Source organism: Gallinula chloropus, assembly GCF_964237585.1.
Source record: "Gallinula chloropus genome assembly, chromosome: 1".
Classification (NCBI taxonomy): Eukaryota; Metazoa; Chordata; class Aves; order Gruiformes; family Rallidae; genus Gallinula; species Gallinula chloropus.
In genome coordinates this window covers 67,132,717-67,160,629 of record NC_140085.1, presented here as the reverse complement: position 1 = coordinate 67,160,629, position 27,913 = coordinate 67,132,717, and the positions used below count along the sequence as shown (strand labels likewise).

The following is a 27,913-nucleotide window of genomic DNA, read 5'->3' as shown; positions in this document are numbered from 1 at the left end:
TGCAATGCATTCACCGAATGGAATAAACAACCTCTGTCCTGCAGTAATCGCCTCTTGCAGTTATGCTGACAGAAATAGTTGACAAGGTGGGGAAAATGCTTATGTTCCTACTGTATTTTGAGTGAGTGAGAGCGTGTTTGTTATGGGTTTTTAATATGTTGCATGATTTAACACCTAAATTGCATTCTCTCTATGTGCTCTACAGGCTTTTATTTTCGGTTTTGATAGAGGACAGAGAGATGAAAGTGCCCATTTAAATGAGGAGACAATAGAGACTGTGTTTTAAATACTTGTCTGTTTCATAATTTCTGAAACTCCAATGTATTTCTGATTTCTGTGGTCAACTGGGAACTGAAAGGAACCTGATGTTATGGGAATTATGAAGAATGTGTCACCATTTCTGATTTTTGCTGAATGCTGTGTGTTTAGTACTTGGAACTCCTTATGACTGCATTTCTGTTTCTTGAGTGATAATTTGAATTAGCAAGGTAAAGACCAGCAATACATGACTTGAAGGGCTGGAATAGCATGAGATAATAGTTCCGGGACTGAAGTGCAATATTGGATCTGTAGGACAGGCGGAGTGCTATAACAGTAGGACAGCCAGAAGTGAAATGGAGTGGAATAGTAACAGTTGTTTCAGTTTTTCTTTAGAGTGCATCTGCCAGGATTAAACCAGTCACACCACCTCAGCTGCAGATCCCATTCTAGAGGTACAGGATTTTCCTAGAGAAGCAGCTGATGGGTCAGCTGGATCAAGACCATAAAACAAGTCAGTGTTGAGGACTAAATGATCGATTCACCTGCTTTCCATTCAGCCACCATCAGGACTGTTGTTGGCAAAGATCAGTTTTTCCATTGGTAAAAGATTGTTCTATGTACCTATTTGGGGTAATGCTATGAGGGTTGATCAGTTATTGATTTTTAAAGTGTTTTGAATAAATTTGCCAAACAGTACTGACGAACTATAAACCCTTGATAAAGAGGCTATGAGAAAGAGAGACATAGAGAATCACAAATTTTCATGATTTAAAAAAAAAAAGGCACAGCTATGGGCTGACAGACTGCTTTTGCAGTGTGAAAGGAGAAACGTCCATCACAAAATCTTACTAATCTTTTCCTTGCGAATGGAAATTAGACAGATTCTGAATACTGGCAGCCCATTTTGGTACTCAGTCATCTGCTTCCATAGCTGTTGCTGAGTTTAAAGTCATTTTATGAGTTGTTCATGCTCTATTTGTAAATAAAATGTATTTTGAATTTTATATAGTTGATAGAGACATCACTGCATAAACTTTTAAAATTATTAGTAAGAAATAAACCACCGTTTTGGAGTGAAGACTTTACAGTCTGTACATGTACGTGAAGTCCACTGTTTCTTTGGTTTTCAGTGATAGCTGTTTCTCTCTAAAACCATGTCTTTCTGCAGGCTTCAAGTTAGAAAAGCACAGAGTGGCTAAGAAACTGTCTCTAAATGGAGTGTAATGTTTTCATCAGCTCCAGAAACTGAAAAATAAAGCTAGCTGGGAATAAAGTATAGATGAAGTGTGGGAAAAAGTATTATATGCACTAAAATTAGTAGCGTTATTAAGACCTGGGTTGGTGTATCTAGAGGAATTATGCATGTGGATCCCAGGCTCATCTTCATAACAAATGTCATTCTCCTTTGAAATGCAGGATATATAGTGTGCACACACAACATTTGTAAAAATATTCTGGGACTGGCTTTTCCGTAGATCATCTCTGTGAGTTCACACTGGAGGACTGTCATGGTTTAGCCCCAGCAGGCAGCTGAGCACCGTGCAGCTGCTCACTCACTCTTCCCCCATGGTGGGATGGAGTGATCAGAAGAAAAAGGTATACCTTGTGTGCTGGGATGAGGACAGTTTACTAGGACAGCACAGGGAGAGGGAAAATACCAACAACAGACTTTATAAAAGAATACACAAAGTAGGTGATACATAGTGCCATTTGCTCACCCCTGGATCCCAATGTCCAATCCATCTGCGAGCAGCAACTCCTTCTCCCCAGCCAGCCACCTTTATATACTGAGCATGACGTCATATGGTATGGAATATCCCTTTGACTAGTTTGGGCCAGCTGTCCTGGCTGTGTCCCTCCCAGCTTCCTGTGAAAATGAACTCTTTCCCAGCCAAAAACCAGGACAAAGACAGTGACCGCAAGAACACTGGGATGCACTGAGCAAAGTATATCATGCTCGAGGACATTCATATGTAGAATGCAAGTGGTTCTTTCCTGGGGCATTTTTTGTGGTGGCTCTGGGGATGTTCTGGAATTACAGCACATAATCTCTTACCCTTGGCCAGCTGATGTACCTCTCCCTTGGTCTTGGTACATCTCCCTTTCCTAATATTCTCCTATGCTCCACAGATATTCATCACCTTTCCTCTCAAACTGTACCCAATTAGCATAATAAGGTTAAACCCAAAGCTGTTGTTCCCAGCTTGTTCTCAATCTGAAGTACACCATTTAAGCTTGCAGAAGGAGTTTCTTATTTCTGGGTTTTTTCCCTCCCCTGAATTTTCAAATTAAGAGAAAGAGAAAATACCTGCCACGGACACTAACACCTCAGTTGTCCAAAGGGCAGTTTCTAGCAGGTTCTCCCACCTTAAGTGGTTTCTTCATGGTTGGTGGTGAGACGAACCTGACATGCAGGTTCAACAGTCATGCATAATTTCCTTCGTCTGAGTAGGTAGATACATACATAGAGTTTTTTCTCCATATTTAGTTTGGAAGTATCTTCTAGAGGTCTCTAATAAAACCTCATCTCCAAGGATGGAGATCCTGACCCCTCTCTGAGCATCTATTTCATACTTACAGAGCAGGATGCATCAGAACTGTCCACGTACCTTCAGCTTTATCTGCACCTTTGCAGCAATGCAGATGTGCCCTGGGTATTTTCATACTTTATTTATTCCTAATCTTCAGCTCACATCCATAATATATTTTTGGCTGAAACTTTGTTATTTTGAAACTCTAAATTAAATTTCCTCACTCATGCCTCTTGTGCTTCTAGAGAAAATACTGCTGTTCCACCCCTTCTTTAGTGGAACTAACATGTCTACCTTGATGAAGAACCTTTTTTTGACAGTGAGTGGAATGGCATTGCGCCTCAGAGCCCAGGGACAAGGCAGCAACTTTAACCAAACTCAGTGGGATTCACTCCAAACTATAGTGCAGAGCTCCAAGCTGCTGTAGCCACAGAATTTTCAGTACGTAAATTATTGTCAGGATCTCTGCAATTCAGTAACAGCCCACTATTGGACGGAAATATACAGTGCTACTTCTCATGTTCATCTTTATAAAAAAAGCTGCTGAAAGCACTAGTAGAATCTTAAAAATTATGAGTTGCTTAGCATCTACTCCAACTTTGTTGTTGTTGTGGGGGTTTTTTTGGGTGTTTGTTGCTGATATTATCTGTTCATTTGAACTAATGGATTTTTTTTCTACACCTCAGTTAATTTAAATCTTGATTTGTGTTTTTATAAAATCTGTACAAGTTGAATCAGTTTAATGTTGCTATTAGCAATGGATGGGCTCACAATCTACCTTGTGAGGCACTTTAAAGCTGTCCTTCCAGGCAGACTCGCATCTGCTTTCAAACACATATTTAGTGATGCCACAGGCCCTCCCCCGCCTTCCCCTCCACTGACCACATGGGCACATCAAGCATGCTGAGAGGCATAATAGGCAAAGCAAGCTGTCTCTGCACCTGCCCACAAAACAGCTGTTCAGCTGCAAGAGGAATTGGTAGAGCGTAGAGCGTTTTCAGCAGCTTTTGTGGTCCTCTCTCATACGCTGTGTTGGCACAGGCATTGCCACAAAGGAAAGAAACACAGAAACCATAGAGAGATTTCAGGATTACTTTTTTTCCCAGAATAATTTTATTACAGCATCATTTCATGTTTGCAGTCTTCCCACGTGGATGCGTTTTCTCAGTCTCAACTGACTGTTCAAGAGAGAGATCATCTGGGATCTAACAGAGTCTTCCATCAGGTACGTGACTCTTCTGCTGACTTAAAAAAACAACTGAATGCTTGCTTTGTAAGAGACTTCTTATAAGTCAATCCAAGCAGAGTGAAGTCATCTATTCCCTGCACTCTTCCATTTCCCCTCTAGCTGTATGACTGTCCCAAGTGCCTGTTTTGGCTTTGCTAGCTGTTCAGTAGGATTTGAGGAATTTCTTCTTCCCAGCCACTTTTGTTGAAGCTTTCATGAAAGTCCACTGGAATCTCTGTTTTAAGCTTTTAAAGACTTTACCATAGTATTGGAAAAGAAAAATTATTTGTTCGAGTTGGTTGGATTGAGAGGATTGTTTCTTTGCTTTTTTAAAAAAATCTAACTTCTCTTTTATTGTCAAAAGGTTAACAGATATATTTCTCTCCTTCCACAATGATAAAAATTTCACACATTCATATGGGTTGTAGCCTTAGCTCTCTGGACCTTGTTATGCATTTGATAGCACATAGTTGATTAAGAAATTAAAAATCAAAGTAAATTTAATAAGTAAATTAAAGAAATTGAAAATTCTTTATTTTTTTGCCAAAGAAATAGTCTACCTCAAAAATTTTCTTCATTGATAAGAGTGTGATTTCTCTCACTTCATATATCCAAGAATATTCGAGGTCCTAACATTCATAAACACACATATTTAAATGACTGACTTTAAAGAATGAGCAAAGAAATGTTTTGCAAATGACAAATGGGAGGAACCCAGAGGAAAGAGTAATGATCTTGGAGTTTTCAAATTAGTATAAGCATTAATTTATCGATCACTTTTCCTTGCTAATGAGGGATGCCACAAAGGGGCCTAGGCAAAGTGAACTCCCTGGGAAATGAGGAAGAAGGAATATTGAGAACCAGTTCAGGGAAGACCTCTCTCACTGTCTCCACTCTTGATGTTTGGCAGCAGTCCAATCCCAATTTCTCTTTTACCACTGGGAATAGCTAATGATGCTGCCTGCCATTTACTCTTCCTGCCTGCTTATTATCCTACATATGCTTTATTTTCCGTGGTCAAAGGAGTCCTAATGCCTGGAACAGCTGTTGAATTTCCAAGCCCAACCACCTTTTCCAGTCGAAGCAGAAGCTTCTCTAATGCTAGCTGGAGATGCTCTTGTGGGGAAACTTCCATGCCTTAAAATGTGCCAGGCTGACTGTTTACCTGGACACCCTCCTCATGCCCATGGGCACATCTGGGAGCAGTGGGAGAGTATCTGCTCTTTTCCCCATCGCCATCAGGTGTCAGAGGTGAACCACACACATTTTCCAAGGTTTTAAATCCCTCTGTTTTAATGCATACTATTTACTTATGCTTTCTGTTTAGAAAGTCAGTCACGGCGTTCTTTCCCTCCCACATCTGGAAGGTCCAGCAAAGCATGGTTTGGTTGCAGACACTGCAAACCTTCCTTCTCTTGAAAGCAGCCTGCCTCAGATAACAAATAAGAGCTTGCAGAATGTCCTCCCCTCTCTTCAGGTGAGTTATAAAGCTTCTAGACATCTTATGTTTGATTGGTTAATCAGCTTCTCTCTGGTTCTGCCAAGAGTGTGTCGGTGGCAAAGTGTCACAAATGTGCTTGCATGTGAAACACACACACAAAATAATTTAGTCTGGAAGTCCCCACTTAATCCATTTTGTTTGGGAAATCAAATACTTTTAAATTAGCAGCTTGCTACTACCACAAATTACTTAATTTGGTTATGGAAGTGTATAGTATTGGGTGAAGCTACAGGATACCAAACAGCATAAATGATAAGGTGGAATGGGTTAGTCTCCAAAATTATTTAAGTTTTCTTTAAAGCTTAGTTCTGTGGCCTTGATGAGTCAAACCTGCAGTCAACTCCTACAAAAGCCCATGATTAAGCTTTGCATTTTAAAATTGACCACCCATCCACTTTATTTCTGTGGAAAGACTGGAGCCGAGTGTTTTACAGAGGTGACTTTCCTCATTCTTTAAATGGAATTTATAGACTTCCATAAGAAGCTATATAAACACCAATAAGAAAGTCTTTTGCTTGGCTTAGGGGACAGTAAAAATTCAATAGTGAATCACAGAATCATTAAGGTTAGAAAAGACCTCCAAGATCATCTAATCCAATGACCCCCCCCACCACCTACATTATTTACTAAACTATGTCCCTAAGGACCTCATCCAACCTTTTCTTGAACACCCCAAGGAACAATGACTCCACCACCTCTTTGGGAAAACCATTCCAGTGTCTTCTGAGATGAAATTTCTCCAAATTCCTAACCTGAACCTTCCCTGGTGCAACTTGCAGTCTTTCTCTCTTGTCCGATCACTAGTTATCTGTGTAAAGAGGCTGACCCTTCAGCTCACCACAACCTCCTTCCAGGTAGTTGTAGAGAGTAATAAGGTTTCCCATGAGCCTCCTCCATACTAAATAGTCCCAGTTCCCTCATAAGACTTGTATTCCAGACCCCTCACCAGCTTCATTGTCCTTTTTTTGGGCCTCAATGTCTCCCTTGTAGTGAGGATGAGATAGCAAGGATGATTACGTGCTGTCTGTTTCAGAGACCTTCTTTGTTTACCATTCCTTAGAAATAACTCTGCATTGCTGAACTGATGGAGTGTGTAATGGAATGGGGACAGAGCAAAGTCCTCAAGCTGGGGTTCAGCAGGATGGCAGTAGGACTGACCTGGGTTAGCACAGACCTGGACTCAAGCAGTTAATATTGCAAAAGAATCTAGCAAGTTTAAATGCAAGTATGGGAAGAATTTATTATTAAATGAACCCATTTTCATTTGCACTAACACATTCTTATCCTAAAACTCACAAGCACCAAGATGCATGTATCCAAGTGGTACCAGTCAGGATTTCTTGCAAGGACATGGTGGACTAGTATTGCCCCCCCAGTAGGTCCCTATCATATCACCTGGGTTCTTATCTTGGCAACCATGAATTGAATATAGCTTTTTTGCATATAGCTTTTGTACCCTTCTGATGCTGAGAGAGACTGATATTTTGTGTCTCTATCCTGTCCCACGTCTGTGAGTCATCAAGACTTTCTCAAAAGATGAAGAGTTATAAATAATGTAAGGAATAATTTAGGTTGGAAGGGACCTTGTCATGGTTTAACCTCAGCTGGCAACTAAGCGCACAGAGCCTCTCACTCCCCCCACCCCTGCAGTGGGATGGGGGAGGAAATGAGAAGAGAGAATGTGAGAACTTGTGGGTAGAGGTAAAGACAGTTTAATAAGCAAAGCAAAGGCCATGCACGAAGCAAAGCAAGACAAGGAATTCATTCATCACTTCCCATAGGCAGGCATCTCCAGGAAAGCAGAGCTCCATCACACCTAACAGTGACTTGGGAAGACAAATGCCATCATTGTGAACATCCCCTGCTTCCTTCTTCTTCTCCCAGCTTTATATGCTGAGCATGATGTCATATGTTATGGAATATCCCTTTAATCAGTTGGAATGAGCTGTCCCCACTGTGTGACCTCCCACCTCTTTATGCACTCCCAGCCCACTCACTGGTGGGGTGGGAAGCAGTCTTGGCTCTGTATAAGCGCTGCTCAGCAGTAACAAAAGCATCCCTGTGTTATCCACACTCTTTTCAGCACAAATACAAAACACATCCCTGTACTATCTACTATGAAGAACATTAACTTTATCCCAGTCAAAACCAGCACAGATCTCCAGATCTAGCCCAACCTCCCAGTCCAAACCTGGAGCAGGTTGCCCAGGGACTTGTCCAGCTGGATTCTGAGTATCTCAGTGATTGGAGAGTCCACAGCTCCTCAGAGACACCTATTGCAATAGTGAACCAATCTCACGATATAAAATGTTGCTTCTGATATGCAATCAGCATTTCCTGTGTTGCAACTTTTATCCGTTACCCATGTTCCCATCTTGCCTTAGGACTGTGCAGCTCTGAGAGCAGTTTGGCTTTGCTTTCTCTGTATCATCTTGTCAACTGCAGACAGCAGTAAGATCATTCCTAAAGCTTCTTCTTTGGCAGGCTGAACAAATGTATTTCCTGTAGCCTCTCCCTGTACATCATGTTCTCCATGCTCCTCACCATGCACTGAATATGGTCCAGTTGGTTAATATCTGTCTTCTCCCAAGAAACACCAGACTAGACACAGCATGGTCTCACAAATGCTGAATAGAGAAGGAAATAATTTCTCCTACCTTGCTGGCTCTCCTCTTGCTAATGCAACTGCCCAGGATGTGTTTGGCATTCTTTGCAACAAGGGCATGCTGCTACCTCACGTTCAAGTTGCTGTCAGGCCTTTTTCTGCAAAGCTGCATCCTTTCAGTTGTCCCCCTGCCTGTCCTGTTGCATGGGTATATTCTGTTCTGGGTGCAGGACTTGGCATTTGGTTTTGATCAACTTTAGAAGATAACCCGTAGCTCATTTTTCCATCCTGCTGAGGTGCCTTTGGATAGAAGCCCTGGTTTCTATCTGCAGATTTGAGGGTGAACTAATGCATTGGCCAGGTCATTAATAAAGACACTAAACTGTACTGGCTCTAGTATTGACCCCTGAGAGATGCTACCAGTGGCAACTGGTACCCAACTAATTGCCACTGATCACAGTCCTTGGAATGCAGTCAATTTTCCATTCACATTATGATCCATTTGTCCAGTTCATAACTCACTCTTTGGGCTTCAAGCTTACTGTAGGAGACAATGTCACAGGCCTTGCTGAAATTAACAACATCCACTGCATTTTTATCATTGGCTAAGCCAACCACTTCATCTAATCCAGGTGTTCAGACACTGTTTGTTCACCATTTATGTTGGCAAATCCATACTGGCTATTCCAAATCAACTTATTGTCTTTAATTTGGTTAGCAATATCTTCCAAGAAGATTTGTTCCATAGCCCTCCCAGGGCCTGAGGAAAGGCTGGCAAGCTTGTAGTTCCCTAAAGACGACTTCTTGCCCTTTTTGAAGGTCAATGTGATATTTGCCTTTTCCAAATGGTCAGGAACTGGTCCTGATTGCCACTGACTTTCAGAGATATTAGTGAGCTACCTTGCAGTAACATTGGCCAGTTTCTTCCACAATCTTAGGTGCATTCCATCTGGTCCTGCAGACTTAGGTATGTCCAGCTACTCAAGTGGTCCCTAGCTATATTCCTGTAGTTCGGGTAATGCTTCTTTACACAAATGCTATTTCTAGACTTAGGGACTTGGGAGGCCTGAGGACAAAACTTACCAATGGAAACTTACCTACTGTTCTGTGAATCTGGCTCTTTTTTATCTGCAGCCCCCCAACATCTCTTCATGGCTTGAATTCTCTATACTTTGGGTTTTTTTTTCCCATTCTGGCAGTCTTGAGAATCAGCATGTGCTAGCATCTTGATGACCTGCTGATATAGGTGACATCTGCATAGCCTTTCTTCTTCAATTTGTGCTTTCAAGTGCTTCCACACTGCCCTGGTTCTGGCCAGGCCAGAGTTAACCTCCCCAAGCAGCAAGCACAGGTGAGCTGAGTTAGCACAGGTGAGCTGAGTTAGCCTGGACTGTTTTCCACACCACCTGACACCACTTCCCCATAAAAGCAGCTGGTTTGGGAAGGATAGGGGCCTGGTGCCACCAGGACAGTCTGATTGTGGCTGGGGTGTTGGGTCAGTTGGTCCTTGCCATCAGACAGCACTGTGTGACTGTCGGATCAATGTGTCAGCACTGGGTGTGAGTGTAACTGGCCATTATTGTGATACATTCACGGTGATTTTTGTCAGTAACCTGTCCTTATCCCAGCCCATGGAGGCTCTGTCTGTTTCTCCTCCAGGAGTGAGCAAGAGGCACGTGCTGCTCAGCCACTGTCTGGGGCTGAACCACCACATACACCCACCCAGACTCATTCATTCCCCATTCATACCAATCTCGATGTTTCTGTTGCCAACGTGTATGTGTGCAGATCCCAACCAATGTCCCTGCAGTTCTGTGGGTTGCACAAGCACTCTCAAGGATTCTAGCACAACTCTCCAGCGTATGTGCCCACATAGAAAACTGAGATGGATAGTGCCTTTTATATCATCTTTCCCACACTCTGTACTAGGAGCTCCAACCCTAGCTCATGCAGGTTACTGCAATTTAATCAAATCATGGCAGTTTTTAGCATTTGTAGAGTGAACTTTCTTCTCTAATTATTATAGAGATTTATCTTTCCATGGCCTAATAACCTCTAGTGCTCTTTGTAGAACTTGCTGTCTGTGTAAGTAGGACATTCCAGTCCCCAAGCACTCATGTTCTATCTCAGCGCAAAACTGACATAGAGATCACTCAAGAAGCCCAATATGTCTTGCGTTTTTGTCTTTGGGAATGTAGCATTTTAAAATATATTTTTATACATACTTGTATAATTGCAGATCAGCTGAACGTTTTTTAAAATACCTGAAAACAAAATTTATCTTTTTTTTTTTTCCTTGGCAGGAAAATGGGACTCGAGGTGATTTTTCTGAATTTAACCTTCCAAACAGTCTTCCTGAGAGTGACACCAGAACCCAGACAAAACAATCAGAACTGGAAAGTGCCAACATGGGTGTCAAACTCCCTATGACAGCTTCAGGTAGGATACACTTTAAAAACTGAAGTGAGAAACTGCCTGCACAGATAGGGAGTGCACACCGTCAGGATACCCAGTTACCAGAGGTCCCATACTAAAAGGTCACTGAAATATTTAAAAACAATTTGGAGGAAAGGAATATGGATGGGGTCAATGATTTCTAAAAACCCTACTTGGGGATATATGCAATAATAGAATGAATAGCCTAACACAAATATATAAATGAGAGAAGTATGCATTATGCAAAAGAATGTATGTTTGTCTAAGATTTGTGACAGGTCATGTAGGTGACAGCAATATTCCATTGATAAAACACTTTTCCTGCTTGTAGCTGTGTCACATTTTATCTATGTGGGCTAAGTCGCATTTTGGGAGTTGTCAGATCTAGAAAGTTTCTGTCAGAGTTGGTCTATTCTTAGAAGGAGTCTAGAAGGGGAAAAAAAAAGGTGGCCTTTTGCTTTGAAATGATTTAGCCTCCCCCCATTAATGGAGGAAGATCTGCCACTGTTTAACAAAACACCCACATGCATGCCTAAAAATCAGGTTGATTTGTAATGCTACTGTCTGATTATTTATCTAGATTTAAATGATGTAAGTGGGGGATTTGAGGTAGCAGAAATATTTCTGTGCAGGATGAAGCAGAACTCAGAGTTGGACCACATTTAATTTCTAACTTCATGCCTCTGAACTTGACATTTTTTCTCAGAAAAACAAGTACTTATAAGCTTTGGTTAACTAAAGCTTACTGTCTTTTTATAAATATGACAAATCAATAAAAACATACAATTTTAAAATGAAAGCTATGAAGCTTGCTGAAGCAGATAGAAAACAGATGGGATTTTAAAAAACATCTAGGTACATAGTTTTGCTCAGAATCAAATAATTTTCACCTAAACTCTCTTAAAAGTCTTGTTGACAGATGACAAATGTTAGCATAACACTAGAAAAAGAAACATAAATTCATGCAAAATGTCAACATCATAGAATCACGGAAATGTTGGTTGTAAGGGACCTCTAATAGTCAGCTACTCACTCCTGTTCTATGTGACATACTGTACTGATGTGCTGTTTCATTGTAAAAGCAATTTGCCATCCAGCTTCTGACATTTTATTGATTTTTGGTTTTATATTGTTCTTTTTCTGATTTAGAAGCCTTGAAAAATTTTAGAAACCAGTTAACAGTCTATGAGCAAAAAGAAATTTTCAATTATACAGAGCTATGGTTTCTTGGGCTGGAAGCTAAAAAGATTGAAGGTTTGCCTGAAATGCAGAATAATAGTTGTTACGATGATGAGCATGGTTCCTACTTAAAGGTAAGCGGAAAAATTGTGGTTTAATTTTCTGAACAATTAGTTTGTAGTCACTATTTGCCAGCTCTTAAGTAATCTGAGATAAATGTTGCTTCTAGAAGATAAATATTTGCATAGCAAAAACATTAGTACCAATCAATTTAAAGCTCAGAAGAGAATCCTAGAGACTCATTTTGCATCAGGGCTGATGCAAGGCATGTGGACTAATGAAGCATGCACTTGTTATTTTCTCTGTCTCCCTTGTTTAATGTAGACTTGACTTGCTACCAGTCCAGCATCCTTCATAGACAGTCGACTCACACATACACATGATCCATTCTAAAGCCTGGTCTTTGTCGTTCTATATGAATCTGAACTATTTCTCTTCTTCTGAAGGTTTTACATGACCACATTGCGTACCGATACGAAGTGTTGGAGGTGATTGGGAAAGGGTCATTTGGGCAGGTGGCTAAATGCCTGGATCATAAAACCAATGAATTAGTGGCATTAAAAATCATAAGGAATAAAAAGAGGTGAGAGATCTGTTGAACTTAAATCAGTACAAGCAGCTCTTTATTGTATAGGCAATGACAATCTGGGATAGTGTGAACAAAACAAAATAAAATTGTCAGGCTTTCATTAAACAGAGTGAGAACAGAGAGAAGAAAGATGATGTCAGGGACTCAGAATTGGCCTGGTTCCAGGCAGAGAGACACGGGCACAGTTTTTCCAGACTTAAAAGGAAGTCTCTATATCTGTGACATGGTTAATCCACAGCATGGATAACGAGCTTTGCATGACTGACAGCTGAGAGCCTACATTCCCCCTCAAGACCCCAAAACCACAGGAATATGCTGGAAGGGGGCTCCAGTTGCTCATTTTAACCTGAAAAATTCTACACTATGGCGCTAAGCGTCCTCTTCTCTCTATGTCACTGGTTAAAAAAAATTAGTTGAGTTTAACCTGAACCAGAGTCGATGAAGCTGATGAGGATGATGCTGTGGATTCCAGCAAAAGAGTTTTAGCTCTTCAGTTTTCCCCCTTAGCAAATAAATATGAAGATGCTTTTCAAAACTGACTGTCTTATTGTGGTAGGTGTGAAATGTGGGCCTGTTCCAGTAAACAGAAGCATTCCTGTGGATTTTAAAAGTATTTCACTCTGGATGCTCATTTGATACTGATTTTCCTTTGAATATTTTTTTTTCAGACAAGTCAAAATAACTACTCTTAAATGCTATATAAGGCCAGCTTATTTGGAATAGTTAACAACCACAATGAATCAAAGTTACAGTTAAGAGGGGTGAATGATGAACTTGTAATCATTGTCCCATATGTTGAGTTTACTTTAAGGTTTTGGTGTTTGTAACACTTGTATTGATGCAAATTCTAGATGGCGTTAATGTTATCATTCCCATGTCCTGTGACATTTCAGGTTTCACAGCCAGGCTTTGGTAGAAGTGAAGATCCTTGATGCTCTTCTGAAGAAGGACAAAGATGATACTCACAACATCATCCACATGAAGGAATACTTCTATTTTCGCAATCACTTCTGTATTTCCTTTGAACTGCTAGGGTAAAGTACACTTTTCTTTACACAGATCTTAAGCAACATTGTAGATCTTGTGCTTTACAAGCTTTAATCTCTTACACCTTCTTTGGAAGAATTTGCTTCTCTTAATGATACAGGAAAGGAATACTGTTTAAATGCAGACTGCATAACTGAGTGTTTAGTCACCAAAGGTGAACTGAAAAATGGCCAGCTCAGACTTGACATGATGACATGGTCCATCCCTTATTTTCCATGCTATGTATTGAAGTCTTCTTCCCTGAAAGACCTAAGTAGAAAAGAGTAAAACAATTATTTAATCATGGGTAAAAATAAGGATATAGAAGTATGAGGAATATTAATTAATTAAAAAAATTAGCTGTTTTTTGCTTTCTGTTAACGTGTGCTGAGGGACAGATCTTAGGAGGAAATCTGGAGAAATTTCAGGGAAATCAGATCATTGTATTTGACAGCTTTCTTGTAATTAGGCCATCAATCTGGAATTACAGAGGTTATCCATGGTTCCTCATCCTTTAAATTAAAGCCTCGTTGCTACATGTGTGATAGCCCTTCCTGAAGATTCAACATCATATGGAAGGCTTGATCTCCAACAGACCTAAGTTTATTGTGTCACTGTTCATGAGGAGTAAGAGATGACTCCTTGTCTCCAGGGAAGACAGAGACCAGTCTTTTCAGAAAGCTGCGATGGAAACTCATAGGAAAACTTTCATGGGGTAGCATATATTTTCAGCTCACTGTGGAATACTTGAAGACTGGTTGCCATATAAAAATATTTTTATTGTGTAACTTGTGTTGCTACCAAATTACAGTGAAAACCTCTTAGTTTGTGGACTTCTCCATCAAGTCCTGATAACTTCATTTTTTTTCTGAAGGAATGAGGCTTGCCTGATACTAGTGGATACACAAGCAAGAAAGCTACAGTGGTTTATATCCTTGCAGATGCAAGGTCCTGCTGAGGACGTGCTTATTCATCCCTTCAGTAGCCACCATCCCTGTTAACATTTCCTCCTCTGAAGAACACACACACACCAAACACTCAGTCCTTGTCAGGGCACAGCCCAGGCTGGGGGCTCCCAGGGCTCTGGCACCAAAAGATATAGGGTCTCTCTCAAGTCTGTCAGGGCAGGGCCTGGCAGCGAAGAGAAGGGCAGCTGGGGGACACTGGGGCATCCCCAGCTCTGGGCATTGGGCATCTCCTCAGGGACAGGGTCAGGCTGGGCCAGAACATAGACCAATGGGTGGCTTGGAGGAGCCCATAGCAGGGCTGTGGGGAACTGGATACTTGCTGTCGCTGGGTAAGGTCTGGAGGCCTTGGGGGTTGAGCTCAGGTGCTGGGCCATGGGCAGGAGGAGGCAGTCCTGGGGTGGTCTGTGCAGTGCCCTTGAGGTCTCAGGGCAAGGCACACATATTCCCAACCATGCTTGACGAAAGTGAGTAACATCCTATAATGCAATACTGGAAGGAGCTAAGATATGATTGTGACAGAAGGTATATAAAAATCTAATGTGACCTGAATTTATGTGTGTATTTACCTAGAATGATTTACTGCTCATTAATAAACTAAAAAGTTTTACATAAAGTGCCAAGAAAAAGACAAATGAGAATGAAAGGAAATGGAAGGAAATCTATTTCTCTCAGGTCCTGAATGATAGTTGTTCTTGGTTGAAAACAGCACAGATGTATAACATAGCACTGAATTTATCAAACCAGCAAGTCCGCTGGCGTTACGTCTTCTTTAGATCTGGAGGCTTAGATGCAGATTGCATGCAGAACAGCATTCTCATGGAGGGAAATGGCTAAGTCATTTTCTTCTGCATAAACCCTCCCTCATGGAGGGAGACAGGCTAAATACTCTCTTAATGCACTGTGAGCTAATCATGCTTTAAAAATACATTCCCTAATTTCTCTTCTGCTTTCTGTCTTCCTCTTCTTCCACCCCCACAACCCCCGCAGAATAAATTTGTATGAGTTGATCAAAAAGAACAATTTCCAAGGTTTCAGTTTGTCTTTAATCCGACACTTCACTCAGTGCGTGCTGAGATGTTTACAAGTGCTCTACCAGGAAAGAATCATTCACTGTGATCTGAAGCCTGTAAGTACAGTCATTTTGTAACCCATTTATTCTGTACAGAATACATTAGCTTCACCCTGGTTTTTTATTGATCGAGAGGGACTCTCAGAAGAATTCTTACAGCTCATTAGGATATTTGTACAGAAGACATACTTTATTTCAGACTGTATTAGTACTAGAGTTGAATGAATTTTTCCATTGCTTCAGTTCATTCACTCTGATATTATATATGATTATCTGGATGCCAAAATGTATGCAAATATGAATCAAACTTGGGTAATGACGTTTTGCTTACAGAAAGTAAATGCTCGTGTAAAATTAAGCTTTTCAGTACAAAGAACATTATAATGCAAGGCAATAGTCACAAGGCAGCCTGGTTTAGGTTATCCTGTTAAGTTTATTTAATTTTATATGAAGAACTATAAAATGAAGTAGCCAATAAATGAGAAAGTATCTACTGTACAGTATTTAGGGTACTCACCTGCCTCTGGAGGAACATCTGTGATCCAATTCATGATGCTGTACCTGTTAAGCATTCATGCTAGATGAAACCTTTCCTTTCTCCTTAAGCCCCAATCTTAATTTTTTCAATTTTCTGAGATTTCTGAAATATTTTAATTCTATTTTCATTTCAAGTGAGCGTTTCTCTTAGTTTCTTTTCCAAAACTGTAAATGAACAAAATATCAATCAGTCAATCAACTCTCAAATAAAAAACAAAGAATCATAGAAAGGTTTGCCCCCTTAATGAAGGGGTCTTAAATATTATCTGGTTCCAACACTCCTGCCATGTACAGGGATACTCTCCGCTAGATCAGGTTACCCAAAGCCCTATCCAACCTGGCCTTCCACACTACCAGTGAGGGGTAATCTACAGATTCTTTGGGAAACCTCTTCCAGTACCTCACCAACCTCACAGTAAATAATTTTCCTTGCATCTAATCTAAATCTACCATATTTTAGTTTCAAGCCATCATCACTTCTCCTGTCACTCGACGCCCTTGTAAACAGCCCCTCTCCGTCTTTCCTGTAGGCCCCTTTAGGTATTGAAAGGCCACTGTAAAGTTTGCCTGCAGCATTCTCCAGGCTGAACAAGCCCCACTCTCAGCCTGTTGTCATAGGAGAGGTGCTCCAGCCCTTTGATCATCTTGTCCCTCCTCTGAACTTGCTCCAAGAGGATGAAAAGTAAAAGCTAAAGATGAAATTCTGCTCTCTTTTCACTGTTCTCATATCTACACTCAGAAATCTGAAGTCCCACTCTGCCTGTACGCACTGCAATGCCAACCTCTTTGCCAGAATAGTTTACAGTGAGATATGAAGGCTTGCATATTATCAAAATATCTTAATCAGAAATAATTGGCCCAAGATAAAATCTGTTTCCAGGCAGCCACTGACAAGGAACAAAGTTGGGAAGATCAGTGATCATAGTCTGTATTTAAACAGAGTAACGTATTAAAGAACATTTAGTGAGTTAACAAAAAGAGATTTGTTCTCATTCTCCAGTTGTACAGTTTCATGAATTTAATTTATATTGCCTGAAACTCTTGTCTGTTATTCCATCTGCCTCCCATGTTACTTATCAACACAAGGTAGAGTATGGAGTTTCTCCTGTCTTCATTCTAGGTAATCACTGCCCCCAAGAACCTGGTTTTGCAGTTAATCATCTTCCTTGCATTGTGAGAAGTTGAATATTAGGGACAAGAGCCCTACCATTGAGCATGAAGGGCTGCAGAGAGAGGATGCTTCTTCCCATATTAGAGCCAGGAGCATCTGGGTAGCAGAAGTCAGTCCTTTGCCTTGACTATCATCATTAGCAGCTGCTTCCTCCTGTCACTCAGTATTACGAGTCCACTAATTACCGAGGAAACTACTTTGTCATTATTTGGCATCAACATGGGAACTGTTCAGTCCTTCAAAACACTGATGTGTAATCACTTTAAAACTGGTTGATAAATGTAGCTCTGTCTCTGCTGAGAGGTGGAGAAGACTATGATCAAAAAGAAAATAAAAGGAAAACTTTTGTTTAGATAGATTTTTAATGAGGATAAAATTCAGCTCTGCAGAAGAGAGCTAATAAGCTGTGTTTACTCATCAGTGCAAATATTCCTGAGCTGGCTGTGTAGAATCTCAAGCTGGAATTGTAGGCATGCAGTGCTGTACCCATCTGCACTGAGCTAATAATCGATAGGACCCAACCATTTCTGTTCATCACTACCTTGTTCATTACTACACTGTTTTGAGGTGGAGAGAGGTGTGCTTACAGAGTCTGGAGAAGGCTGAAAGCAATTCAGGGAAGAATTGTAAAATATGACCTGTTCACGGGCCAGGGGCTTTCTGTGGTTACAAAAGAGTGGTTCTAGTTAACTTAGCACAGCATGCAAACAGATCAAGTTTGCCTTTTACTAGATTAAGACAAATTTTGGGGTGCTCACTCTGCTCACACAGCAAGCATTCTCACTGGCTGGTACCTTGGTAGCACCACACTGTACAGTGCAGTGGCTTGGGTTGTATCTGAGGGACTGGAGTACCTTTACAAATCTACAGTCTGCTTTGGTTAACTCCACATTATTGGATGCCTACAAGTTAGCAAAGCTATCCTCAAGGAAGCTGACATCTTAAGCTTTTATTATGTGAATAATTGTAAAGCCAATGTGTTATGCATTACTTCTTTTCCAAAGTATTCACTAACCTAATGTGGTGTTAATTTTTTTTTCCTGTGATTTTTTTTCCTCTTTAGGAGAACATATTATTATACCACAAAGGCCAAGGTTCAGTTAAAGTTATTGATTTTGGATCAAGCTGCTATGAACACCAAAGAGGTTTGCAGAAAAGTCAAGTTGATGTAATTTTCTTAATAAGCTTTCTTAATTTTAAATAATGTGGAAAAAACCATTTATTTGTTTGAGCTAATCATAGAATAATTTAGGATGGAAAAGTCCTTTAAGATCATTGAGTCCAACCATTAACCTAACACTGCCAAGTCCACCACTAAACCATGTCCCTAAAGCACCACATCTGCACATCTTTTAATTATCACCAGGGATCTCAACCACTTCCCTGAGCAGCCTGTTCCTGTGCTTCACAATCCTTTCACTGAAAACATACTTCCTTATATCCAATCTGAGCCTCCCATGGTGCAACTTGAAGCCATTTCCTCTTGTCCTATCACTTGTTACTTGGGAGAGGAGACCACCTGGCTACAACTCCCTGTCAGGTAGTTGTAGAGAGCAAAAAGGTCTCCCTTCAGACTCCTTTTCTCCAGGCTAAACAACACTGGCCTCCCTCAGCTGCTCCTTATACACTTGTGCTCTGGACCCTTCACCAGATTTGTTGCCCTTCTCTGGACATGCTCCAGCAGCTCAATGTCTTTCTTGTAGTGAGGGATCCAAAGCTAAACACGGTACTGAGCAGAGGGGGATGATCACTGCCCTAGTCCTGCTGGCCACACTATTCCTGACACAAGCCAGGATGCTGTTGGCCTTCTTGGCCACCTGGACACACTGCTGGCTCGTGTTCAGCTGGCTATCAACCAACACCCTCAGGTCCTTTTCTGCTGGGCAGCTTTCCAGCCACTTTTCCCCAAGCCTGTAGCATCGCATAGGGTTGCTGTGACCCAAATGCAGGCCCTGGCACTTGGCCTTGTTGAACCTCATACAGCTGACCTCATTCCACGCCTCCAGCCTGTGCAGATACCTCTGTCCAGCCTTCCTACCTTCAAGAAAAGCAACACTCCCACACAACTTTGTGTCATCTGCAAACTTATTGAGGGTGCACTCAATCCGCTCATCCAGATCACTGATAAAGGTATTAAAGAGAACTGGCCCCAGTAGTGAGCCCTGGGACACACCACTTTTGACTGGCTGCCAACTGGATATAACTCTATTCACAACTCTTTGGGCACGGCCATCCAGTCAGTTTTTCACCCAGTGAAGTGTACATCTGTCCAAGCCATGAGTAGCTAGTGTCTCCAGGAGAATGCTGTGGGAAATGGTGTCAAAGGCCTTTACGAAAGTCCAGGTAAACAACATCCACTGCCTTTCCCTCATCTACTAAGCAGGTCACCTTGTCATAGAAGTGGATCAGGTTGGTCAAACAGGACTTGCCTTTCATAAACCCATGCTGACTGGGCCTGATCACCTGGGTTGTATTGCATATGCCATTTAATGGCACTCAAGGTGATCTGCCTCACTACTTTCCCCAGCACCAAGGTCAGACTGACAGGAATAATATAGTGGCTTATGCTTGTCATAAAAATCTAATGAACCTTTCAGCCAGTGGTGGTGGAGATAAATGGTAGGAGATAAATAAGCTCCTCACTGGTAGGAGATAAATAAGCAATTACCATGCTTTTTCTTTGTCCCAAGGCTGATGAGCCCTTCTACTACTGTTGAAATCAGAAATGCACTTGCAGGAGTAGATAGCTGAAATGGGCATATGAGGATATTCCCAATATTTCACTTAACAAAGAATTTATCAGGTCCAGATATCCTTTCCCTCTGAGATAGTTAAATTGTAATATCCCTTTTTGGATTAATACAATGGGGAAAACAGGAGTGGCAACTATGCTACAAGTTTAGAAATTCTGATGTTTGTTTGGTTGGGGTTTTGGTCTACCAAAGTTTTAAGCAGAATGTGCAGGAGATTTAAAAAAAAAGTAAGGGAGAAATTACTGTACAATATGTTAAAATAAATCCCAAACAAACAAACAAAAATCCATTCAAAACAAGTAAGAAATCTGTTCTGAATTCTATTAATTTAGGAAAACAAGACTAGTATTAAATGGCTCAATTTTTTTTTTTTCTATGAAAGATTGGTATGTAAGCTGAGCCAACTCTGTTTATCTATATTTTGGGATTCAGCCAGTTAGATTTAGAGGCACCCAATTTTATAACAGCAGGCAATAATTTTAGGTTTTTCCATGTTTATGTTGAGTGTAAACTGAGACACAGCCCAAAGTACTTGAAGAGAGTAACAAATTGAAACAGAAAACAAGTGAAAGGAATGATGAAGCATCTCTGAGAGGACTGCCAGCTGAAACAAGAATTGGTGCAACGCTCAAAGTCTTACACAATTACAAACTAGAAAACATAGTCAGATATTTATTTGTGACAAGAATGACATAAAGTAGACAGCAGTTGTGCAGTTGGTCAAATGCACAAGGGCACATACAGCCACCACAGTACTCTGCACAGATCTGGTGAAATCCTACATTGTGCATCACAACTTTTCAGGGTGATTTCCTTCCAGAAATATGTTGAATATATGTGAATACAATGAAATGCAGTAATAGAAATGAAGTGACCAACAGTGTGATAGGAATGAAAAAATAACAGGACTGTTAAGCTGTTGTTTGAATGACAAGAGGTAAAAGAATTATTCTACTCACTATGATGAGTACCAATCTTGGAATGAGATCTTTTGACATCTGCTGTGGAGCTGTAACGTGTTAAGGGGGAAAGCAGAAGGCATTAGGAGATGTTCCATAGGTGTCAGTGAAACAACTATTTCATACAGTTTATTGAGGCAAGGAGAACACCTCCAAATAGGAAAATGAGCATGGACTAAGCTGAATCATAGCATTAGTAGAATAACTTATTTCAGTAAAGCTTGTTGAAGAACAATTTCCAATTAAGGTAGTGCACAGCATATCACTTATTGATTTTAGGATAGAATTAAAATGGTTTTCAGAGCCTATGCAAGCAATCTGTTAATGGCAGTGAATGGATAGAGTAGATGTATGATGCCTGAACATATATTTCACTTTTCTGTAAAATCTGGAATACACATTTTTGTTCCATTTATGATATTTTTCTTCTTGTCTGATTTTCTGGTTTGATGTAGTGTACACCTATGTTCAGAGCCGGTTTTATCGCTCTCCTGAAGTGATTCTTGGTCACCCTTATGCTATGGCTGTTGATATGTGGAGCTTAGGCTGTATCATAGCTGAGCTTTACACAGGCTACCCACTGTTTCCAGGGGAAAATGAAGTTGACCAACTTGCCTGCATCATGGAGGTAACTTCTGGCATTGTCTTTTGAATTCCATAATTTTTGATAAACTATACTGCCAGCAACAAAGAGAAATGTCAAGAGATTATGAAATATATTTTTCTGTGGTCTGGCCTTTTAAAGGGAGGTTTATTACAGCCAATGGGCTCTTTGAAAGGATGAGTTCTGATATAAAACAGTTATTTCCATTTCAATTGCCAAATAAGACTTTGTACACTCACTGTCTCACTTCAGAAGGAAACATTATAATGTGGTTAGAAGTTGTATGGAGAAGTTAGAACAGAAGAAGCATATCTAAGTGGAAGGAGAAGAAAAAAAATTTATACCAGGCTCATTTTCTCTTAGAAATCAAATATTTGGTGGTTGAATTGGAAATCCTTAGTCCAAACTAAGAGATAAATTTGCTAGCATTTGATTAGTCTGCTGTATCTTTGTGTAGAAAATCTTGAAAGCCTCAAAGGCTTGAGTAGAACCTCTCTGAGTGGCCTGCTCAACTGCTGTTCTACTCTCCTGGTGAAAAGGTTTTTCCTACTAGTCACCCCGAACTTCTCAAGCCACAGTTTGTGGAAGCTGCCCCTTCTTACAATGTCTGCCCCTACCCAGGAGTTTGTCTCTGCCATCTTTGCAACGGTTCTTTAAAGAGTTTTAGGAAAGTACTGCGACGTCTCCTATGTCAGATTACCTATCCAGTGCAAATGTTAGCATAAGTGCAAAACTGACCCATGAAAGCAAGTTACTTCTTTACTCCATACCAATCACTAAACTGCAGTCTGATGTTGAACTCAACCTCAGGTTCTGATCCTTCTAGTGCCATGTTAGCTTGTACAAGGGTTTTCAAAGACAGCGTCTCTCCATGTGGCCACCTACATGCGTCATTAAGAGATGCTTGTGTTTAGAGTCTTCTGTGATAGTGAAGATCCCAGTGTCATCCCTTATAAGATCATATTTTCTATGTAAGAAATCTCTAAGGAATCACTAATTCCATCAAGAATAAGTGACACACGAAGAAATTATTTGTGGACATTTCACAGTAAATGTGTTTCGTTGAGCTTCTTTTCATATGGAGGAGGGTGAAATACTACATCTCTCCTGCCACTTGTTATGTATGTTTGTGAAATGAAGAGTAACTACATGACTTTATTTTCTGTGTTGAAGGTGTTGGGTCTTCCACCAGCTGATTTTATCCAGGCTGCATCAAGAAAGAGAACGTTCTTTGGTAACTGCTTCTGATTGTTTGTCCTAGTGGGATTCCTCCCTGCTAGTTAATCTCTAGTTAATATCCCTTGTTGAGAGTAGAGTCAGAGAACCTGACCTGCTCCTTAACTGACAGAACTTCTCTTAAGAAGAGGTATTGAAAAAAATCAAATGGGCAACATGAAGCCTGCAAATGAACCTGGTACTGTGCTCTTCATCTCTTACGGGGTTCTCATTGTCTAGGGAAGGGATTGGGAAATCCACTCCACTGTTAGTCCTTAAAAATATTATTGCTACAAAGAATACAGTGGACTTTGAGAACTAATATACTTTAAATTCATTCCTCTGTGTAGAAGTTGATTTTGGAAATTACACAAAATGAAAAAAACAGAGTGTAGGATGCACTCTCTAGGTTGTAACCAATACTGTTTGCCACAATACTAGTAGGCCATCAATCCAACAGGGCAAAACTGGAGTTAGTGGGATGGATATGGGCACTGTTTTTTGCAACTCTCTTAAAGATTTGATGAGGATTTTTAACATTTTTTTGAGCATGTCTTTAATTTTTAAGATTCCAAAGGTTTTCCTAAATCCATAACTAACAGCAAGGGAAAAAAGAGATGCCCAGACTCCAAGGATCTAAGCACAGTGCTGAAAACCCATGATGCTGGTTTCTTGGACTTTCTGAAAGGATGTCTAATGTGAGTTCAGAGTTTTGACTTATATGCAGCAGGCTAGTTTTGACTTTGGTTTCATTCTCTTGTGCCTTTAGAATTTTTGTACCTGTTGGATTCTTCTGTGGGGTGTTTTGTTTGGGTTTTTTGGTGGGATTTTGTTTTGTTTTGTTGCTGTTGTTTTTTTCCCCTCAAGGTGGCATTTAATAACTATTATTATTCACAGCTTATTGCAGGGAGGAATCATTGCACAGAAATACTATATGGGATTAACCCAAAGTACAAATTAAAGCTGACATCATCATAGCTAAAAGCAGAACTTCATCTGGTGCTGGAGGCTAAACTCTAAAAGCTATGATTTTACCCATTGAGGTCTTTGTATTAAATCCCTTCTCTTTTATCTGAGATAAAGGTTCACTCAGATAACATAGATTATGGCAATGCAACACAGATTATGGCAATGTGTCAAGGTAGTGCATATCTGGAGAGCACAGTTGGTTTTACTCTTAAATCTAACTCCCGCTCCGGAGGGAAGGAAGTCTTCCAACTTCCTCCAGGAGGGGTTATACTAGCAACTGAGGGAGCTGGCTTGGATGTCTTGACTGTATTTTCTGTGTTAGGCCTTGGGAATAGCAATCAGGTATATGATATGATGTGGTATATATATGAAAACAGTTCTGCTTCTTTGGACATCTGATCACAAAGACCTTGCCTCTGCATGCATGTTCCCTTGCTGAACTCTTTATTTCCAATACACCATGCACCTCCCCCTTAGCAGAGAACTAAAAAGGCAAAGTACATTCAGCCATGTCTCCATGGTATTGTTTGGTTGCTGCTTCTTACCTGCAGTGGCTAGTGTGGAGAACTACTTAGCAGAGTTACCAGATTGTTGTGTTGTAGCTTGCCCACCGATTGAAACTCTTTCTGTCTTTATCATAGTCACACTTATTTCCTATGGACAGCAGGCACATTTCACATTTCAAGAATTATTTGGTAGACTGTATTTTTCTGTTCTCTTGATTGGAATAGATTTTTATAAAATGCTGGAGATCAGAATGCGAGAAGATCCCGTCACTTCTAGGATAAACTGTTGAATTTCCTCCAGTCAAGGATTTTACTGCTGAATACCTAGTATGACAAGAAGTCCACAGCTGTTTTCTTAAAGGAAATTTATTATTTGCACATTTTTGTAGACTGCTAAATGCAAGTAATATGTAATGGTTAACAGTCTCCACACAAACTATAAATCCCACAGATTAACTAGTTTTTACCTAGTATCACAGAGTAATTTAGGTTGGAAGATACCTCTGGAATTCATCTAGCTCACCCTCCCACTCAAAGCAGAGCAAACATTGAGCAGGTTGCTCAGAAGCTTGTCCAGCTGGGTTCTGAGTATCTCCAAAGAGGGAGATCCATGGCCTCTTGGGGCAATACTGGCCTCTTTGTTCTAATAGTGAACCTCACTGATGGTGAAAGCGTCAGCGGCCAAGTGGGTATGTGTTTGTGTGGGGGACGCGACTTCTGACTTAGTGTCACCAACATATCATTTATTATCACAAGGTAAATGGGAATGTTTAATAAACAAAGTATTGTGAGAGAAGCAAACCATTTCGTGGCTCAAACCCAATCATGTGTCTTTTCCAAGGCAGCCAGGTTGCTACACACCTTACTGGGTGGGACTCCATGGACCCTGCTGATGAGATTTAATTCTACAAATAGGTCTTTTTACTTGGGAGATGGCTACTAATGAGGTTTTATCCATCAAACTAAAAGACTTTTGTCTAGTTGCTGTAAATACTGGCCTCTTGCATTGGTGAGCTTGGATCCTAATTTGTACTGTTTAATGGCAGCAGCATCCTGTCCCATACCTTCTCTGGTGTTACCCATATCTTATGCAAGGATGGTATTTTGTGTCTTCTTTAGCACTGACTGCAAGTTTCTTTCCAGCAGTTCAGGAGCACTTTCCTAAATAAACCATGCTAACTTTTGGTTACATTGAAAAAAAATCATCTCTCTGTTTCACAAGAAGGTTGCTTTTAATGTTCTCTGATGAATCTGCATGAGTCATTCATCCTTTCTCTTTTGCTGGATGAATCAGAACCTTTAGAAAATAATTTCAGTGAGGCAACAAAACCTGTAAACAACTCATTTCAGGTCAAAAAGGAAAAAAAATATATGTTGGAATTGTTTAAATTTTCAAAGGAATAACGTGAGGTTTGAAATGAAAACTCTTTATGAGACAAAAAGTATTGACTTATTTTGTCTTTTTCAGTTGCCAATCTGTGTCTGTCCAAAGCAGTCCGATTCATTTGCCATGACTTCACAATTTTGTTCAACTTGCACATACCATTTTTGTGGATGAAAACATCAGACCAAAAGAAATTCACTCAGCTTTTGTGATCACAAGAATCTGTCTTTTCCCTACATTGTTTCTGTAGAGTTCTGGACAGCACTGTGATTACAGAAATCAGAATGAAAAAGTCTGCAACTGACACAGATTAATTACAGGAGTATTAGAGCTGATATAAATGCAGTACGAATGGGAATGCATGTGTGTTTGGGCATTGGAAGAAAGAGCCAAGCAGGGGTTGAAAGAAGGGTATGTCTTGGTAAAAAAGGACATTGCCCCCACATGTAAAACTGGGGAGCATGTTGCCTGTGTGACAGCCAGGAAGTCTGCACTCTGGTGAGGCCACAGCACAGGTGACCAGTAGTGAAAAACGGTGGTGACTGATGTACTGTCTAAAGACTAGTACATCATCACCAATCAAGAACTCTAGATAAATGATAAGGACTCAGTAGCTGACAACCCTTGTCCTCTGTGTGACACACAAGTGTCTTGGCCACAGGTTGGTACTTGTGAGTGTGTGGGCATGAGAAGAGAGTGAATGAAACCTGCAAGAGGATGAAGTTGATATAGAGAATTTGGATTAAAAAAAAAAAAAAAAAGCTCATCTTTCATTTCCATAATAACATCTCACATGAGTTTTGTTACACTATGTCTCTACGGTTAGTTTCAGGGGTAGTTAAATAACAAAAGACTTATATTTAATGGATTACTCTTTGTCTCAACTACATTCCTTTTCCTGGAACTTGCACTGACAGGATGAAACACATTTTCAGTAGGCTCCCTACCCCAGTAACACCATGAACTACATATGAAAGATGGTTTGATGCTGCAGGGAGCTTGATCGGCAAAGCACACAGTTCTGAACTAAATAAAAAGTTTTGAAGGATGGGCAATATCACATAAAATTTTTCCCTGTTTTTCAGTTATCTTTCTTTTGATTCAAAAAATGTCCTCATGACCTGACTTTCAGAAGGCAATACTGAATCTTTTCACTTAAACTAATTTTCAGTGAGAAATAGTTGAATAACTTTTTTGTCTACCACCGATTTAAGGTGGGAGCCTTCCCTGCGCATGACTCCTGACGAAGCAATGAAGCATGCATGGATCCAGGAACCAAAAATATACCGAGCAAAACAGAAAACACAGACTTCAAGGAAGCTGAGTGATGGCTTCTTCTCTATACCAGAGAACAAAAAAGAGGATATTGGTAAGCATGTGCTACCTGGAGAACTAAGTGCGTGTATATGGGCATTTGGTATTTCTACCTGAAGCAAGGTCAGGTGACAGTACACAGTATGCAGATATGGATGGTCATTGGAATGCCAGGGATTTCTCACTTCTGTAGAAACATATTACTCATGCTTTATAGCAGTTGCCAGCAAGAAGGCTGCCAGTACTAAAGATTCATACAGAAAGGTCTTTTCCCTACTGACAGAAAAATATTGCCAGTATATGACACCACACTTTTAGAGCAAAGGAATTCATCTGTGGTGGTTGAAAGATCCCAAAGAAAATTTTCAACAGATTTCTTGTGAACATTTGCAGTCTTTGCCTAACATTTTATTTTTTTTTTATTATTACAGAAAATATCTGGAAAGATACGGCTGACAGAGTGAAAAGTGAACTGGCTGAAAGACTGACTCCTGCTGTGCCCTCCATAGGCATAACAGAAAATGATGTGCAGAACATAAGGAAACATATTATTCCAGAGAAATTCTTGGATACCCAGATGGAAAGGCCTATAAAAAACGATCAAGCAGAACACAGTGGTGAAATAGCTCTTCCAAAAAATTCTCTTTTTTTCCCACCAATTAAGTAATACAGAGCACAAGTGATGATTGGTTCCATTGCATACCTGGCATATTTTGTAGGTATTATTTGTACTCAGGAATATAAGCTGTATCTGTCTGTATGCGGGCTGTGCACATTGTAAGTATATTTAATGTTCATTTTAACTTGAAATGGTCCAGGTAATCAAAACAGAATTTGAAAACCATTCCTTTTCCTCATCTGTGTCCTTGTGATCAGAGATCCTTCACAACTGGCAGCAATAAAATGGAGACTGTAGAGGAGAGTGGCTTATTCTTGACTTTCAAATTTTAGATTTTCCTGGATCTAAAGGAACTAATACATTGAGTAAACAATCTGAACCCTTTCACTTACATCAGCATTAATTCAGAATAATTATTCATGGATAGGA

General features: G+C 40.3%; 1 protein-coding gene across 1 annotated transcript; it reads left to right on the top strand.

Moving 5' to 3' along the window:
• Positions 1-62: 62 nt before the first annotated feature.
• DYRK4 (dual specificity tyrosine phosphorylation regulated kinase 4) lies at positions 63-27,532 on the top strand (the record flags this gene model as incomplete). Its single annotated transcript, XM_084269098.1, has 14 exons — positions 63-86; positions 3,934-4,017; positions 5,348-5,497; positions 10,430-10,565; positions 11,712-11,875; positions 12,248-12,384; positions 13,284-13,424; positions 15,372-15,510; positions 18,225-18,306; positions 21,329-21,501; positions 22,651-22,711; positions 23,261-23,390; positions 26,766-26,920; positions 27,297-27,532. 14 exons carry the CDS (start codon positions 63-65, stop codon positions 27,530-27,532), a joined length of 1,812 nt encoding a protein of 603 aa, XP_084125224.1.
• Positions 27,533-27,913: the final 381 nt, after the last annotated feature.